Genomic DNA, 18666 nt, shown 5'->3' with positions numbered 1-18666 from the left:
AGTGGCATCTAAGGATTCTTAGTATCCTTGGCAAGAATGTCTATCTGCACCTTTATCCCCATCAAGGTAAACCGAAGTTCTCTTCTAACACAGAACTTCCAGGCAAATGAGGCCAACAGAAAAAGAGGGAATCCAGGAGAGATCAAAGGATTCAAGAGTTGGAAAGCAGCCAGGGAGGAGGAAGGGGAGGAAGTGGAAGAGTGGAAGATGAGGAGAAGCAGAAAGGAGGAGACAGGAAGGAGAGGGGGTCTTTGAGGCTGACAGCAAGGGGCTGTCTCTCCTTAGCAGGGAGGATGGAGGAGGGGGCCAGACATCTCCCCACCCCTGAAATTGAAGTCTCCCAGCCACCCCTCCTGGGACCCCGGGGCTCCACTTGTGAGCCTGCAGCTGCTGGGAGGTGGTTCCTCGACAGTGGCCCCCTGGCACCTGCCTCGGTTTATTTCTGGTGCCACAGCTGAGTCATGGGGGTGGGGAGAGTGAATGAGAGCTGGGGGGGGGGGGGCTTATGACTGCAAGAGGAGAAGACTGAGGGGCCTCTCAGACCTGGGGCTCTGGGGCCTGGGATCGGTGCCTGTGGGGAGAGGGGGGCCAGACGTGACAGCGTGAGAAACCGGAGTCCGGTTACCGGAGCGGCGTCCACTTTGGAGACCTTGGGTTGGTGGGGTCGGGGCAAGGGTCGGGGAGCAGGAGGCAGAGTCTATTACTTCTCAAATGTTGGAAAAGAAACACGATCTGGCTGTGGGGGTGCTGTGTTAGAAAGGGAGGGGAGAAGGGAGAGGAGCCCCCAGGGTGGATGGGGAGGTGGATATGGAATCTTTGGATCATCAAAGAGGAAACAGAGGACGGTGGTTTCCTTGCTTCTGATCACAGACTCCTCGGGCCCTCACCTGAGGCCATTCTGTCCCTCTTCCTGCCCCTGAGCCAAAAATTCCCTTCCCTGGTGGCTCACTGGAGATCCCCCTTTGTCTTTTCCAAGTGGGCCTGAGGCCTTTGGAACGGGTACCTGGGTCCCTCCTTGATCCACTAGAGCAGCATTCACATGACGTCTTCTGCAGCAGCACCTGTCCTGCAACCTACCATTCCCCCTGGGGTGGGAGTGGGGGCCTCACGGGGACCCAGGGGCCTGGCCCCAAGCCCAGAGCCTTCTTGGGTTTCCTGGGCTTAGGTGGGCTTAGTGTCCATTCGCTCCCCTTTCTAGGGGCAGCCCCAGAGGGCACATTCCAGCTGAAATTAAATCACATTCCTCCAGCCCTGCCTGACAGGACGGCATTTCTGACAGCAGCTGTGACACCGAAGAGTCAAGTGGCAGCAGCTGGTCCCCCGAGGAGGGGCTGAGAGTGGGGAGCCGGGAGGAGCTAAGGGGCCAGGGCCTTGGGGAGCAATGAATGGGCTCTGAGTCCCTGGTCTCTAGTGAAAGTTGCTCAGTTGTGTCCGATTCTTTGCAATCCCGTGGATTCTAGCCCGAAAGGCTCCTCTGTCCATGGGATTCTCCAGGCAAGAATACTGGAGCTGGTAGCTGTTCCCTTCTCCAGGGGATCTTCCTGGCCCAGGAATTGAAGCAGGGTCTCTTACATTGCAGACGGATTCTTTACCAGCTGAGCTACTAGGGAGAGACCAGAGCAAAAAGTCTAGACCCTGCAGTGGGAAGGGTAGAGGTTAGACTGCGGGGTCTCTTTGCTGCGTGGAGCCTCAGGGAATGACCCAGTCTGAGCGGTATTGTGCAGGTGGGGAAACCGAGGCCTCCAGCATCACTTTCTGAGAGGACCCTGGAGAGACCCCCTGTCCCACCCTAGACTGGGCTCCTGCATAGACATGAGGCTGAAGGGGCCCTTTAAGAGGCCGCACTCTGAGCTCCCTTGGCCAGAGCCCAAAGCCCAGGCCTTTGATTTCCTCTGCGACTCTGGCAGCAGCGGCAGCAGCCGGGCGGCAGGGACAGCATCAGGCCGGGCTGAATGGAGAACTCAGCCCCTGACCTCACCCTCCCAGGCGCCTCAGCCCGCACAGCCTTATAAGGAAGTGCCCCAAACAAACCGAGGAAGCCACCTCCGGCCCCCCACCCTGCCCCCACCCCGTTCAGAGGCTATATTTACCCAGAGGAGGCCCCAGAATAACCTCCCACTTGTCCTTGTGCTGGGGAGGGTGGGGGGATGGCGGGTGCTGCCTCCTGGTTCTCTCCCCTGGGACTCCACCCTCCGGAGTGCTTCCTGTTGTCTGACCTCATCACAGTCATTCATTCATTCACTTATTTGTTCAGTCTGTGTTTACTGAGCACCCTCGGGCCCCCAGGCACCGTGTCAGACCAAGGCCACGCTGTCCCAGGGCTTTCGAGACAAGACGGTCTCCAAGGGACCACAGTCCCCTGGTCCTCCTTCTCAGGCTCCTGCCCAAGTGTCTCCTCCCAGCTGGAGTTCCCGGGGGCTCTGTCCTGGGTGACCTCTAGGCCAGAAGTAAAGTGAAGTGTTACTCAGTCGTGTCCGACTCTTTGTGACCCCAGGGACTGTAGCCCATCAGGCTCCTCTGTCCACGGAATTCTCCAGGCAAGAATACTGGAGTGGGTTGCCATTTCCTTCTGCAGGGGATCTTCCTGACCCAGGGATCGAACCTGGGTCTCCTGCACTGCAGGCAGATTCCCTACCATCTGAGCCACCACCTTTCTGTCTCCCACAATGGATCACCAAGTCCTGAGACTCTGCTTCCCTTCCGTGCTTTCTCTCCAGCCCCACTGCTGCCCTCATCCCCTGCCTGGACCACGGCAAGACCCTGAAGCCCTTCTACCTTACCCCAATCCACTCTCACACAGCAGCCGGAAAGTTCTATTTAACACGCAAACCTGGTCGTGTCAGCTCACTACTTCAGAGGAGACTCATTTCCCTTAGGATGAAAGCTGTATTTCCTGGCTGCCTAGGGAGGCTCTAACCCCCTGGCCCCCAACTCCTCTTTAGCCTTATCGTGAACCTTTTTACCCCTCATTCTGCACCTTCTGGTCACATAAGCCTTCTTTCTGTTCCTCAAATGCCCAAACTTCTCTTCCTGCCCCAGGATTTTGTCCACGCTCTTCCCTCTGGCTAGAATACTTTTCCTCCCCCTCCTCTTTTCTCCTCCTCCCTATACTGGCCAGCTCCTGCTCCCCTTTTAGGCTCCTAGAGTAGCCTTCCCTGACCACCTCCTCCCAGCCTCCCCCAGCTCAGATCAGGGGGGGCGCCTGCTGTATGCTCCCACAGTCTCCTGCCTGTCTCTATTTTTGAATGATTTCCACTCAGAAGCCCTTATTCAGTTAGAAGGCAGAGCTCTCAGGGTCAGGAACCCTGGACTCCCAACGCTTGCATGGCCCATGGCGCACAGTACATGCCCCCGTAGCAGCTGCCAGTCCTTGTTGCTGTCCAACCCCATTTCTCTTGCTGCACAGACTTCCATTGCCAGAGAGGACACATCTCCCATGGCATACCTCCTTTAGAAAGGCCTCACTTCTGTCTAACATTCCTCCCCCTGTTAGAGACGGTCAGCAGAAATGGCTATAGTTTGGGTAGTTCTGCAGGAAATCAGGGGCCCTGGTGTGTGTGTGTGGGGGGGTGGGATGGCAGGATGTCCCGGACACAGGGAAGGACTCAGCCTCTGTCCTTGGCCCTTTGCCTAAGTGGGGGTGCCCGAGGGCCTGGGGAGGCAAATACAGGGCTCGTCTGTCCCATCAGAGGAGCAGGGAGGGGGCCTTATTTGCCCGGATGCCAGCATGCTGGCCCCCAGCCTGGCAGCCTGGTGAGATCAGACATGGCCTTGTTAGCAATGGGTACAGGAGGGAGAGTGGAGGCCAGGGGGGCCGCCAGCATCCGCGACCCCGAGGGCCAGGGTGTGTGTGAAATGGAGGCCTGGATAACCAACACAGAGACTCCCAGAAGGTGGAGAAGGTGTGGGGAGAGAAGCAGACAGTGGGGTCCTGTCGGGGGCCTCCTGTCCACCCCCTCCTTGTCGGGAGGATGAGCTGAAGTCAGAGGGCTTGAGAGTTCATCTTCTCGTCTTCCCCTGGCCTCAGCCTGAGGCCCGAGGAGAAAAGAAAGGGCCTGCCTCTGGCCTTGGGATTGTCTCTCCAAGGGGAACATTCATCTGGCAGCTCCTGCCCCACCCCCACCCAGAGTATTTAGAGGTGTCGCCCTGCCCTGCTCTTCTTCCCTCCAGAGCTCAGATGGGGAGTGGCTTCTATTTGGGTATCCTGACTACAAGGCCTTCAAGCCCAGCCTAATCCGGGCACCCCTGGTCCCTCCTAGCCCTATACAGGGACCCAGAAAACTCCTGGGAAGAGGGGTGTTCTTGGAAAGACGCTGTGGCTGGGTGGACCCCCAACCTAACTCCAGGCATCAGCATACCCCGTCATCGCGCTTTCGTTTCACCCGACATCTTGTTTATCCCCCTCACCTCCCCTTTCTTGTCGTCCCTGTCTCCTGCTTCCACTTGCAAGGAAGTCCTACTGAAGATCTAACCGGTAACCCTCTGGCTTCTCCTCGTCTGCTCACTGCTCTCTTTGCCCTGGGAGGCCCCCGAGTCACCTGGCCCCTGTCTGTCATTGTGTGGCCGGATCTGAGGTTCAGAGAGGTGAAGCACGGACCTGAGGCTACCCAGCCAGACTAAGGCAGAACGACCTCCTTCCCCCTCACCCGGCTCTGACCCAGCCAGTCTGAGCAGACACCAAGGCCAGACAATTGTTTGGGTTTGGGGGCAAGGGGGCTTATTATGCTGGCGGCGCTGAGGGGCCAGCAGGGAGGACATGCGAGGGTGGGGGTGGCCCCAAGCCCTAATCCCTGTAATCAGCGCTGTGGGCAGAGATGATGACAGGCCTGCTTCTGCAGGCGCCAAGGTCACCTGGGTTGGCACCCCCATCCCCCGGTCAAGCAGCACCCCCAGCCTTCCCCGGGCCCCCAGCACTGCTGCCTGCAGCCTTCATCTGCCTGGCTTGTTGCCACCATGAGGCCTTCCAGAATCTTCTCTCCCCAGCAGGCAGCCCCTCCCCAACACCAGCGTCTCCTGCTCCCCCCACCCCGGCTCTTCTGCCTCTGTGTCAACCCTGAGGCCCCCCTGAATTGAGGAAGGAAGAGTCCAGACTTTGTAGGTGGAGGCATTACTTTATTCAGGCAGGGACGAGCCAGAAGGGGCCACAACATGGCAGGTCTATGGGGGGGTCAGGACACAGGAGTACCCCCTCACCCTCATCAGCCACCGGCCCACCATCTCATGAGGGTGCGGGAGGAAGGGCAGAGCTGGTAAGCCCTGGCACGCGGACCACCCCAGCCCCTCCCTTTGGAGGGGCCACTGGGCCCTGGCCTTCTCCAGGTCCTGAGGTGGGGAGGAAGGAGGTGCAGTGAAAACGACGGACTAGTCCTACAGGGATTCAGCTGGCTTCAGCCTCACGGGACAGTGCAGGCAGGCTGTCCCCGCGATGCGGAGGCCAAGGGGCTGGGATCTATTCCCGGAGTCTCCATTCTTGGACCGGGTCCCTTTGCCACACCCGTTTCACCTTGGCCAGCCAGGCCTCTGGGACATAAACCCCAGGTCAGGAGAGCATAGGTGAAGGGTGCTGCCCCGAGAAGGCAGGGGGCCGGGGGATACCCCTCCGCCCAATGCCTCCGTGTAGGAGTGCTTTCTCTAGTCCTCCCCGGAGGACCAGGAGTCTCCATCACCTTCTCTCTGACTGAACTTCAGGAATTGGCCTTGGCCCAGGTGAAGAGGAGCCCCTGCCCAAGGGGCCTTCAGGGAACCCCCCTCCTCCTCCAAGGGGCTCCCTCGGTCCCCCTCAGCGGCCCCCTGGCCTATCCCCTCGGATTGCTCCAGCCCGTTCACCACGCCCCCATTCACGTGCTCCAACTCTTCCTTCAGGCTGGGACCTGGGCCACCGACATCAGGGGTGTCCTCCACCCCACTGAGGGTCCCCAGAGGACCAGGGACTTGGTCCTCCCTCTCCAGGGGGGCAGCATCAGACTCCTCCTCTGAGCCTGAGGCCTCAGTGATGTTCTGGGACTCAGTCTCCGGGGCAGTCATGGGGGCATCAGGTGCCGTGACCCTCGGGCCATCGTCCCAGGGGACACTGACATCCGCGGTCTCAGACCCCAGGAGGTTCCCTCCCTGAGGGCTGCGTGGGGCGGGGAGGCTGCCCACGGAGGGCACTGGCCCCCCGTGTCCTGCCCCTGGCTCCCTCCCCTCTTCTTCGTCTTCTTCCTCTCCCTCCTCCCCACTCTCTTCCTCATCTGCAAATCCATCAGATTCACCATCACGATCCCAGGCTGCAGGCTCCAGGAGCAGCTGGGGCACTTGGCTCAGAGGTTCTTCCCCCTCCCCGGGGACCCCGGGAAGGAGAGAAGCCTCAGTCCCCAGGTCCTCAAATTCTTCCGACAGCTCAGAGTCATGGCCACGTTCCTCCTCCTCATCTCCCTCCTCTTCTTCCTCCTCTGAGGGGTGGGCCCCAAGGCCCTTGGAGGCTGGGACTGCAGGACCCCAGCCTTCCTTTCCAGGCTCCCCTTGAGGGGAGGGCCTCTGCTCTCCAGGCAGGTCCCACTTGGGGGAAGCGGGGGATCTGAGGTAGAGGCCTAGGGGAGTGGAGTCAGGAAGGGTCTCCCCTAGCTCATCCGCCTCACTCTCTTCTCTGCTCTCCTCCCCTTCCTCCTGGAGGCCCTCTGGGATCCCCCCAGAGCTCAGATCCTCCTGCTCACCGTCCGCCTTTCCCAGGACCTCAGCCCTGCCCTCCAGCCCCCAGCTGGCCTCTTGGTTCCCCTCAGCCAGGGGCTGGGGCCCAGCGGCATCTTCAGGGATTAGGGTGGGCAAGCAGGACTCGGTGGGCCTCAGACTGGGGGGGGCCAGCAGCTGTTTGGCATCCTCCTCTGCTCCCTCTGACCCCAGGGGCCTGGGCTGAGGGGTATCACTTCCCTCGTGGCATAAGGTCTCAGCTGAGACTGTCTCCTCTGTTTTCCCAGGGGCCCCAGATTCTGACTCCTCCCAGTCCCTAGGAGTCTCCAGCGGGTCTCTGCTCTTCTTGGGCAGTGTGGAGACCTCCGGCTCCAGAGTGCCTGCCTCCTCCAGCTCCTTTCTGGGCCCTTCCAAGCCCTGTACCTTCTTTGCCTCCACACCTCCCTCCCCCAGGGGTGGCTCCATCACCTCCTCTCTGGCCAGGCCACCTGGGTCCTCCAGCCCTACTACCTCCTGCTCGGGTCCCCGCTCCACTCCCGCAGACCTGCCCATGGCCGTCTCTAACTCCAGGGTGACCTCTGGGGAGGCTCGGCCATCCCCTGGGGCCACATCCTCATCTTCCAACACGGGCTCCATCACCTCTGACATGCTCTGGGCAGCTGGGAGGCCCAGGGCCCCCACCTGCTCTGGCTGCTCCTCAGGGTTCTGGAGGCCCTCAGCGCCTCCTGCCCCACCTGCTCCCTCAGCTGGGAGCCTCTGCTCTTTGGGCTCGGGGCTGCCTGGCTGCCCCTCACCCGCGCCCCAGGCTTCACCTGTGGCTGTCAGATGCAGCTCCCCCTGCTCCACCACCTCCCCCTTCGCAGGGAAGCCAGCCTGTTCTTTCAGTTCCAGCTCTGCCCCATCCTCACTGTCCACCCCAGCCCTCCCAGGGGGCCTGTCCTGATCCAGTTCTTGGTCCCCCTGCGTTATATCTTCCCAGTTCTGCTGATGTGCAGAGAGCGGCAGCTCCTGTCCCTGCTCCTCCAGGGGCCTCAGTGACGCTTGACTCTCTTCCTTCTCCACGTTCTCTTCCTCTTCCAAGTGCCTTAGACTTCCCTCATCAGCCTCCTCTAGAGATTGCAAATTCTCTACGTTCCACTCTGCCAGAGAGCCCAGTGACTCTTGATTCTCCTTATCTGGGGGTCTCAGTGTCTCGTGGTTCCCTTCTACAGACTCCAGTGGCTCTTGACTTTCCTCTTCTAGAGGTTTCAGTATTTCCAGGTTTTCCTCTTCGGTAGGCTTTAGTGGTTCTGGAGTCTCTGTTTCTAAAGACCTCACTGCCTCTATACTCTCTTCATTTAGGGACCTTAATAACTCTTGATTCTCTTTTTCAAGAGGTATAACTATCTCCTGATCTTTTCCAAGAGACTTTAGTGTCTCTGGTTTCACTTTTTCTAGAGGGCTCAATGTCATCTGGCCTTCTTCATCTAGAGATCTCATTGCCTCCTGGTCTTCTAGAGATCTCAGTAATTCCTGTTTGTCTTCTTCTAGAGGTCTCATTGCCTCCTGTTTTTCTTTTTCTAGAGACCTCAGTGGCTCTTGGTTTTCTTCTTCTAGAGATCTCATTGCCTCCTGGTCTTCTAGAGACCTCAGTGACTCCTCTTTTTCTTTCTCTAGAGACCTCAGCGGCTCCTGGTTTTCTTCTTCTAGAGGTCTCATTGCCTCCTGGTCTTCTAGAGACCTCAGTGACTCCTCTTTTTCTTTTTCTAGAGGTCTCCCTGTCTCCTGGTCTTCCTCTAGAGCTCTTATTTCCTCCCGGTCTTCTTCTAGAGACCTCAGTGACTCCTGGTTTTCTGTTTCTAGAGACCTCAGCGGCTCCTGGTTTTCTGTTTCTAGAGACCTCAGCGGCTCCTGGTTTTCTTTTTCTGAAGGTCTCACTGCCTCCTGGTCTTCTTCTAGAGCTCTTATTTCCTCCTGGTCTTCTTCTAGAGACCTCAGTGACTCCTGGTTTTCTGTTTCTAGAGACCTCAGCGGCTCCTGGTTTTCTTTTTCTGAAGGTCTCACTGCCTCCTGGTCTTCTTCTAAAGATCTCAGCGGCTCCTGGTTTTCTTTTTCTAGAGGTCTCAGAGCCTCATGATTCTCCTCTTCTGCAGCCCTCAGGGCCTCACGATTCTCTTTTCCTAGAGGTCTTGATGCCTCCTGGTCTTCTAGAGACCTCAATGGCTCTTGACTCTCTTTGGCTAGGAGTCTCAGTGTTTCCTGGTTCTCTACTTCTTGACATCTCAGTGGCTCTTGACTCTCCTTTTCTAGAGTTATTAATGACTCAATGTTCTTCTCTTCTAGAGACCTCACTAACTCTTGATTTTCCTTTCCTGGATATAAAAATGTCTCTACATTAACTTCAAGAGACCTCGTTATTTCTTGATTCTCCTGTTCTAGAGATGGCAATGTCTGTGGATCCTCTTTTCCTATAGGCTTAAGTAGTTCTAGAGTCTCTTTTTCTAGAGATCTCACTATCTCCATCTCCTTTCCTTCTAAAGACTTCAATAATGCTTGATTCTCTTTCTCTAGTATTTTTAGTGTTTCTAAGTTCTCTTCTTCCAAAGGCCTCAGCAATTCCAGATTCTCCTTCTCTAGAGATCTTATCATCTCATGGCTCTGCTTTTCCAATGGAATCGATGGCTTTTGAATCTCTTCTTCCAGAGACTTCAGAGTTTCTTTTTCCAAAGGACCCTGGAAGTCTTGGATTTCTTTCTTGTCCAGATCCCCCTCTTCTTGCCATGTTTTCTGCTGCAAGCTGCTCACTGCTTTGACCTCTACCACTGTTTCTTTCTCTGCCAGCCCCCAGAGTTGTCCTTCATCTTCCTCCTGGGGTCTGCTGGACTCTCTAGACCCACTGGGTTCTCCACCTTTGGCCTCTAGACTGGAGTGGTCAGGGCTGAGGGCTGGAGCCAGGGAGGCATGATCTTCAGGGGATTGGCTTGGACTGGGCTCTTGTTGCTGGCCCCCAGGCTCCTCTGGTCCTGGCAGGACGCTGGCAGGGATGGCCACTTTGGCTTCAGCCCACATGACTTCTGGCACCTGTTGCCTCCCAACCCGTGGTTGGGGCAGGGACACAGGGTCATCCTGGGCTCTGATCTCGGCATCTACAGCAGGGCAGGGAGCCTGAGGGGTGGGTGGGATGGGGGTGCTGGCTGAGGTCGGGGTGTGGGCCTGAAGGAATTCCTGGCTCTTCAGAAAGGTTGGCACAGGTGTTTCAAGGGTACCGGGCAAAGGTGAGGAGAGGGGAGTCGGACTCAGGACAGAAAGCAGAGGTCCCGGACGCCGGCCCTCTGGGGTCCCAGGGAAATGTAGCTCCAGCTTAGGGTCTGGAAAGGCAGAGGGGGGAAAATGGTGTCAGGACAGATCAGCTGGGATGGGGAGGGGTACCCTAACCCTGCTCCTGCCTTTTTTGGGCTGGGCTAAGTGCATGCTCATTGATGTTAGGGGCCGCGGAGTCAAGATATAGGCTTTCCTGCTTCTCATCTCAGAAAATGAATCGCTCTGGGGTATGAAGAGGAAACAAAGGTAAAGTTCTGGGGCAAACTTGGCCCCTCCTCTTACCCAGAAAGCCGAGGGAAGCCTTGGAACCGCCTCCAGGTGTCTGCAGCCGGGAGTTCTCGGCTTCTAGGAGGGTCCTGGGGATGAGGGAAGAAAAGCAGGGTCAGCCCTCTGCCCACAGGCCAGCAGGTCAGCCAGCCAGGGAAACGTCACAGCTCCCGCCTGGCAGGCCTCCTCTTCATTTTCACCACTATCACACAAAGCCACAATGGGGTTATACTTGGCTCTGCACATGAAATCACATGGTCACACCCACAGACAGCACACACTTGGTCACACAGAGTCACACACTTATTTGAACACACAGCTGGACTCACAGACACACAGGCGGTTCCCACAGTCGACATAGTGTACACACCCCCCAACACAGCTCTTAGACTAGTCCCCTCCCCATCCCAGGCCTATGACCTCATCCTCCGGTGGGGGGCTGATTCTCATGCAAATGGATGCCTTTGTCCACACCGCCATCTGGAGGGTCTGAGGAGGGGGCTTCCCTGGGGAAGTGGGAATTCTCCGGCCGTTCCCATGGGATAGGCTCCCTCCTCCTCCTCCCCCAGGGCCCCCAGAGCTGGTTACAGACAAAAACAAAACAATTCAGCTCCCTCTCTCCAAATCCTTTTCATGCCTCAAAACCCAGGTTAAGCCTGCCCAGACCTTTCCCCTCAGTGGTTTGATTAGGGGTCAAGGCTCTTATCTGGGGATCTCTAATTACTCTGGATCCCAAGCCTTTCAGGGCAATGAAGGTCTTTGTGTCCATGCCCCTGCCTTAGTGTCCCATGGGGACTGAGAAGGAGGGGACCGATTGCGGGGAAGGAGGACCAATCAATTCAACAAGTTATGCTGAACATCTGTCTCCTCTGTGCGCTTCATCATCTGAGTCTGGTCAGTGTCTTCTCTGTCTTCCTGCTGCAGCACTGTGCTCTCTGACCTCTGTGGAGGTGGGGGCCCTCCCTTCTCATCCTGAGAGCCTCGCTGACTTTCCTCCTCTGGGCTCTGCCTCCCCTCCCCTTCTGAGCTTTCTCCAGGGCCCCTGCTTTTGTTTGTCTGTGGATTCTGGGGGCACTGTCGTCATAGGCTGTCCAGCCCTGGCGCCACCCTGTGGGCTTGAAGTACGCAACCCTTCACCATGGCAAAGCCCCTTCCTTCCTCAGGCTCCATCAGTGGGGCCTGGGCTAACCAGGTCAGTTTCCCAGGTGAGACTGTGGGTTTGCCCAAGGCCACAGAGCCAGAGAAGCAGCACTTCCTTGATCTCAACCTTTCCTGAGCTAACAGTGTATGCGGTCAGTAGAAGGGCTGGGCAAGGCCAAGGGCACCAAGGCTTGAGAGGAGTCAGGCCCCCGGACATTCAGGATGGAAGGGACTCTGGTTGTTACCTAGCCCATCTCCCACCCTCCAGACCAGGAGACTGGGGCCCAGGTCAGGTGGCAAGTCGGTGCTACCAGCCCACACCTGCAATTCCTCCTTCCTGAGGCTGCTCAAGGACACCACCCTCTTGGTGTGAGTGCACACACACAGGGACTGGGTACCCTTGGGGGTCATGTTCTGGATGCAGATGACCTGTAGGTGTCCAGCCTTCTCCTTCGAGGCTGTCCCCCCACTCAGCTATATCACCACTCCTTGGAGGGTCTCCTGGGCACAGGATACTTCTCCGGTCTTGAACCCACAGGACAGCAAGTGGGCTTAGGTGGAAGGGATCAGCCTAGGGTCACAGGACCGAGTGGTGGCAGAGTCCCCACCCCCCCGTGGCTCTGGGCCCCTTCAGGTGAGGAGTCTGCCCCCACATTTATATGTGCATCTGTGCTCCACATGGGTCAGGGTCAGGGTCTACCTGTATGTGGCCACCTCCAGGCTGAGGGACATCTTGAGGTGTGCCAGCTGCTGCCGACCTTCCAGGACTTGGGCGATTTGGCTCTGGAGGCCTTGTTTCTCCTGCTCCAGGGCCTCCACGGCCAGCTGCAGAGCGAGCCAGAGGTAGTCAGTGAAGGGGAGGGCTCCTTACCCCTTGGCTGCTGCAGCAGCAACTTCGCTTCCTGATTAACTTCTCCGCAGAGCAGATTCCTGCCTCCCCCTACCCCACTCCCTGCCCAGAGAACCCCCTTCTGGAGCCTCTGAAACGGGCCCCTCTCAATCCTCTCCCACGGCCTGGCTCCTCCTCTGAGGATGCTGATTAAATGGTAGCACATGCGGCTCAGAATTCAACTCCCACAGGAAGGGGGAGGTGAGGGAGGAGAGGAGATGGGTTACAGAGAGAAGGAGAAGGGGGAAAAGTGGAAGCAGAAGGAAAAACGATTAATCAACAGGCCTGGAGCCTGCAGGACTGGAAGCCAAACAGCCCGGGTCCCAGTCACTGTCTCCTGCTCCCCACACTTGGCCCCTGCCCCCTCCACTTCCCACATGTTCTCATGTTCTGGAATCTTTCTCCTCTGAAGGGGGAGTGGGGGATAGTGAGACCTCTGTCTGGGCCAGGCAGGAGGCTGTTTTCTCAGCTGCTGGTCCCATCTGCGCAGTGTGAGGGGGAGCAGCTGTCCCAGGCCTCTGGAATGTACTCAGGAGCCGGACAGCCCTGACAAGGGAGAAGGGGCTGGTGGCCCCTCATCCAGGGCCCCTCACCCTCTCCTGTCAGGGGGAGGAGGGCTGTTGAGAACTTGAAGACTAAGAGGCCAAGTCCTGAGCATCTTGTGAGTGACAGCAGAGCCTAGGGAAGGGCCCAGGGGCCATCAGGGTAGGAGGGTAACATCCAGAGGGGAGGAGACTGCTGCAACGTCTTGGGCCTATCGGCCCTTCGAGGTGCGCTTCGAGAGGACTCTGAACCTCCAACCCCGCACTAGACAGAGTTGTGAGAGTCCAGGCTGGTGGTACCAGGCATGGTTTTCTAAGAAGTGGCCCCTAAATGTACAGCCACCCCCACTCCCCTTCCCAGGTCTCTGAACCCCAAAAGGACTTCTTGAAGCCTTGTCTTGCCCAGTCCCCGCCCCCGACTTCCTCACCTGGAACTGCTCAGCGGTCCGCAGCCGCTCCTGCCAGCGGCCCTCCAGCCTCTGCTCCAGCGCGGCCCTGCGCTCCTGAAGGCCGCTGCGCTCTGCCTGGAGTTGCTGCAGCTCCAGGCGACCCTCGCGGGCGCCCTGCAGCGCGTGGCCCAGCCGCTCGCGGGCCTGGCCCAGCGAGGTCTCCATGTGCGCCACGCGTTCCTGGTAGCCGCGCACTGCCCCCCGCCACGCCTCGCCCAGCCGCTGAGCCAGCTCCTCCACCTCGGGGGCCGGCGCGGGGGGACCCCGGGGCGGAGCGGGGCCGCGGGGGGCGCAGGCAGCCTGCGCGTTCAGGCCGGCGCGCTCCTCCTCGTGCGCCGCGCGCAGAGCCTCCAGCTCGCGCTCCAGCTCCGCAGCCTGGGTGCTCAGCCAGGTCTGGGCGCATTTCTCGGCCTCGACCGCACGCCGGCTGCGGGCCACCTCCTCCGCGGTCCGCTCCCGGGCCAGCCGCAGCTGCTGGCACCGACTCGCCACGCCCTCCACCTCTTCTGCCAGGTTGTCGCGCGCCACCTCGGCCGCGTGCTTCTCCCGCCAGCGCTGGTCGACGAGGGCCCGTAGGGCCGCCAGCTCGTCGTCGGCACGAGCCCTCCAGGAGGCGTCACCGGCCTGTGCCCGGAGACCCCCGAGCTCCGCGCTGAGCAGCTCATTCTGCTCCTCTAGCGCCTTGACCCGGGCCAGGTAGGCCTCCAGGCGCCGATTGAGCTCCCACATCTGAAAAGATTCTTCCCCCAGGCAGCCCTCCATCCTGCTCGTCTGACCCACCGAAGGTGGAGAGACTCGGAGCACCAGGAGAAGCCAGCAGCTCTCAAAGCTTTGGGGACGGAAGGGAAAAGACGCGGATGGGGACAATGACGGGGCGGGGCGAGGAGCAACCGGAGAGACTGGGAGTCGGGAGTGGGAGCGAGGCTATTCATACTCCCGCCAGCCTGGCGGGAAAAGGGGCGGGACCCAGGCCTTAACCCCTTAGGGTTCAGAGAGAAGGCGGCAGTTTCTGTCCCTGCCGCCCCGGGGTACTGCAGAGTGGAACCAAAGGAAAACCCGTGCCGGGAAAATCCGATCCGATGGCGGTGGCTTTCAGGCGAAGGAGGTCGTGAGGCAAGGTCATCACCCCAGATAAAAGGAGATTATACACAGAACTGAGCCAGGGGATTCAGGCCTGCGAGGGGATGCGAGTCTGTTACTCAGGGCATCCAAGAAAAGTGTCACTCATTGAATTCTTCTCGGACTCAGTTTCTTGACCCATAAAATGGGAGCGCTGATGGAACTCTCATGGGACGGCTGAAAGGATAGATGTGGCCATGTTTTCCCTAAATAGCAAAGACTCACCCTCCTGAAATACTGGAAGAAGGCAGCATTGAAGACAGAAGTCAGAAAACACATTGCCTGAAAAACACCAAATATGTATGGTACTGGGAGACACCGCGGATGCACGCACACCCTATTTTCTCAGTCTCCATCAGGAAACAAAGGGAGCAGGCAAAAGGATGTTCTTTCCATTACTCACCTCAGGCTTTCTACTCCTCTTTCATATAACCTGAAGTTCATATACCCACTTTTTAGGTAATGAAACCTCACCTCTCACTCTCATTTCTGGGGCGGGGCGGGGGAGGAAGGACACTCCAGCCCGTCCTCGGTGGCGGGGATATTTGTGCAGAGGGCGCCCCCTGGTGGCTCTCAGACTGTGCCAAGAAGAGGAAGCAGAAAGAGGCATCTCTTAGTCACAAGGCGTCCAAATTTATCCAGCCTTTGGAATGTGCCAAATCATGTTCTAACATTTTATTTACGTTATCTGACTGAATCCTCAAAACATCCCTTTGAGAGCGCCACAGTTCGGGAGACAAAGAGCTCACTGAGGGCGGGAGTAGCTGGGAAGGCCTTCTGGAGGAGGGGAGGTCCTTGAACTGGGTGGTGAAGGAGGTGGGATTTGGGGCTAGTAAAGGGGAAGCAGCCTCAGAGGGGGAGAGGCGAGAATAATGAGACTCCTTGAAGAGCGGGAAGGAATTTCTGCTCATGTGCATCCAATTTAGCTCGAAACCTACTCTGTGTCAGCCGTCTGTCCCACCCCTGGAGGAGCTCATGATTGGTAATGGGAGGGCAACAATGGTGGTGGGGGTAACCAATAAGGTTATCATAATACTTAGCATCTGAGGAGTCCTCGGAGACCCAGGGGAGCACAAAGAATGGAGGTTTTCTGAAAAGGGAATACAGCAGGATCAGTGACCTGGAGGCTATCCCACTAGGCCAAGTGGAGTTTGAATTCACTGGTCCACTGGAAGGGAGAGGCCAGTGGGCATGGTGTGGGAGGCTGAGGCATCTCCACCCCCACATTACCTCACAAATCCTGCGGTTCGGTTTGGGCTGAGGCCTCCCGAGGGTTGTGCCCAGGAATGCTGACTTGGAGTCTCTCCTTCCCTTTTCACTTCCTGGCTATTCAGAGAGAGATGATACTTGAGATGCCTGGGATCCATGAGGGGGTCCCCTGGAGACATGGGAGTGGCAGGGGGTGGAGACTTTCTCTCCTGGGCCCCTCACTGTCACCCAGAGGCGAGACGTTTGGCACTGTGTCTCATGCAGAGAGCCGTGGGTCTGACTTTTACACTTTCTAGCTGATTGACCTTAGGCAAATCACATAGGTCCTCCAACTGAGCCTCAATTCTCCTATTTTATAAAGGAGGTTAATACTTATCCACATCCAGGCATTTGTTCTGAGGATCAAACAAGATCAGGTACCGGGAGGTCTCTGTACACAAAGCCTTTTTGAGGACTATCACCATGAAAGCCATCAAGCTAGAGCAAACCTTTTCTGTGAGCCTCTCTTGTGAGTTTGGGGAGACTTGGGAAGCAGAGATGATCTGAAATGCTGGAGATGAGAGGGATGTTGATTTTCCCGAGGCAGGAGAAGGTGGGTCCCACAACCACAGCTGGTGGAGCTGACACCAAGACCCAGCCAGTTCTAAACAGTAAACTACTATTTGATGTGATGAGAAGCTGAGGAAAATGAGGCCCTCCATGGGCCAGGAGACACTCAGTGGGTGCAAGGTGGGCCAGGTGTCTTCTCCTTCCCCAGGGCAGGGGATGGGGTTGCACTGTTACTGCGACTTTTGTGAGGCCTTTGACGGCATTTTTTATGTCCCTGGGCCCAGGACACATAGGCTACCTGATTCTACAGTGAGTGGATACAAAGTTCATTAGTCAAACAAATGGGACCTAATTAAACTTAAAAGCTTTTGCGCAGCAAACCATAAACAAGATGAAAAGACAACCCTCAGAATGGGAGAAAATATTTGCAAGTGAAGCAACTGATGAGGGATTAATCTCCAAAATATGCCAACAGCTCATGCAGCTCAATATCAAAAGCTAATGCCCCAATGAAAAAAATGGATGGAAGATGTGAATAGATATTTCTCCAAAGAAGACATCCACATGGCCAAAAAACATGTGACAATATGCTTAACATCACTAGTTATTAGAGAAATGCAAATCAAAACTACCATGAGAATAAAAAAAAACTACCATGAGGTGTCACCTCACACCGGTCAGAATGGGCATCATCAAAAAATCTACAAAACAAATGAGTGCTGGAGAGACTATGAAGAAAGGGGAACCCTCTTACTGTTATGCCCAATGTCCGAATCCCCGAGCAGGAAGAGAGAAGGCTTCCAAGACAATGCAACTCGCAAAAAGGGAAGTTTATTGCTGACTCGAGTCAGGGCTCCTGCTGCATCCAACGCAGTGGTGCAGGGTCAAAGAGCCCCGAGCCCAAGCTGTTACACAAATTTATAGGGTGAGCACATGCCGTTGGTAGTTGGTTTAAGCGGATTGGTTACAAGTGTGCAAAGCAATTTCATTGGTCAAAACTTTCGTGCACGGGACTTTCCCGGGGGTTTCCGCCCCGTTCCTAATTTCCTAATTGGCAAACAGCGGTCAGTGTTAAGCGAATGCTGATTGGTTGTATCCAGGTGGCCTGATAATCTTACCACCCAGAAGTAGGAAGGCCTGCTCCTAATCTAAGCTGCCTGCCATGGCGTTACTTCTGCTCACCTCACATACCCCCCTGTCTGTTGTTCAAGTAGAGAAATCTTCCTCTTTTCCATCTTGGGCCACTGGCTGATATTGTTGTCTCAACACCATAATCTGAATGGTGTTGAGGCGTTTTTTACTAGTCAGTTTAAAATACATGGGCCAAATGTGAGTATCAATAATAGCACTATAAGTGGACCCAGGAGGGTGGAAATTAAGGTAGTCAGCCAGGGGGAGTGTTGAAACCAAGACTCAAACCATCTCTGCTGGGCTTCCCGTTCTCTTTCGTTGCGCCAGTCCCTCTCTCACTTTTGCCATAGATTCTCTTACCACTCTTGTATGGTCTGCATAGAAACAACATTATTTTCCCAGAGCCGCGCAGACCCCACCCTGTTGGAGAAAAATCAAGTCTAATCCTCTCTTATTCTGCAAGACCACCTCAGACAAGGAAGTTAAAGACTTCTCTAAGTGACTGATTGCATCTACAGCGGCTCGTAGGGAGGAAAGCCCTTGGCCTTGCAGAGATAGTGAAGCTTGGTTAAATTGCCCATATCTGAGGTACTTGGCCCTGGGGATTGAGCCACACTCGGGGCTACCAAATCTGTTTCCTACGTCCCATTCCCAGGGCCCATCACAAGAGGTTACACAGCTCCAGCTCCTGCAATAAGCTTTCCATGCCACCACAGGTTTGCCCAGGCACGCAAAGAACCCCTCTTGGCAGAGTTTTCTCCCGGTCCCCATGGCTCCCCATGGCCCGAATTGTGGGTATTTCCCCCAGGGTCCTTCCCCGGGGAAGACTCCCCTCAGATACACACAGGAGGGGGTCTTCCATATAGAATCTCAAAAGGGGTAAGATTCAGAAAGAGTGCGAAGGGGAGGAGGGTCACCCAGTCCCCGCCAGTCTCTATTGCTAACTTTGTCAAAGTTTCTTTTAGGGTCCGATTCATTCTCTCAACCTGTCCTGAGCTCTGGGGATTATATAACTTCCATTTCGTCCCCAGAGCTTGGGCCAGCCCTTGTACAATCTGGCTTCACAAAGGCAGGTCCATTATCAGAGCCCATAGTCACTGGCAGCCCGTACCTAGGCACTATCTCCTCTAAGATCTTTTTAGCAACCACTATTGCTGTCTCTCCCTCAGCGGGGAAGCCTTCTACCCACCCTGAGAAGGTATCTACCAGAACCAACAAATAGCGATACCCATACTTGCCTGGCCTTACGTCAGTGAAATCTATCTCCCAGTGTTGCCCTGGCTTTCCCCCTCAGTACCTCGTTCCCGTGTGCTGCTTCTTCCCTGCCCTCATTAGTTGGAGGGACTGTCAGTAAAAATGGTAACTCTCTTCCCTTTGGCTAGCTCCAGAGCCTGTATTAGGGTAA

At 56.5% G+C, this 18666-nt stretch overlaps 1 protein-coding gene across 1 annotated transcript; it reads right to left on the bottom strand.

Annotated features, from left to right (window-relative positions):
* Positions 1-5095: 5095 nt before the first annotated feature.
* NES (nestin) lies at positions 5096-14615 on the bottom strand. The gene is made up of 4 exons (XM_043876740.1): positions 13233-14615; positions 12074-12198; positions 10249-10322; positions 5096-10013 (listed from the first exon to the last, which is right to left on the bottom strand). Exons 1-4 carry the CDS (start codon positions 14013-14015, stop codon positions 5632-5634), a joined length of 5364 nt encoding a protein of 1787 aa, XP_043732675.1. The 5' UTR covers positions 14016-14615; the 3' UTR covers positions 5096-5631.
* Positions 14616-18666: the final 4051 nt, after the last annotated feature.

The sequence above is a fragment of the Cervus elaphus genome, chromosome 20, assembly GCF_910594005.1.
Source record: "Cervus elaphus chromosome 20, mCerEla1.1, whole genome shotgun sequence".
NCBI lineage: Eukaryota > Metazoa > Chordata > Mammalia > Artiodactyla > Cervidae > Cervus > Cervus elaphus.
The sequence above is the reverse complement of the archived record's forward strand: the minus strand, read 5'-3'. Positions and strand labels throughout refer to the sequence as shown.

Bases quoted from the DNA above. Each gene is read 5' to 3' on its own strand.
- NES (XM_043876740.1), bottom strand. From the start codon at position 14,015: ATGGAGGGCTGCCTGGGGGAAGAATCTTTTCAGATGTGGGAGCTCAAT. The intron at 10,323-12,073 runs GTAGACCCTGAC...CCTCATCCCCAG, and splicing joins CTGGAGGTGGCCACATACAG to GACCCTCCTAGAAGCCGAGA. The intron at 10,014-10,248 runs GTAAGAGGAGGG...CTGCCTTTCCAG, and splicing joins GGCTTCCCTCGGCTTTCTGG to ACCCTAAGCTGGAGCTACAT.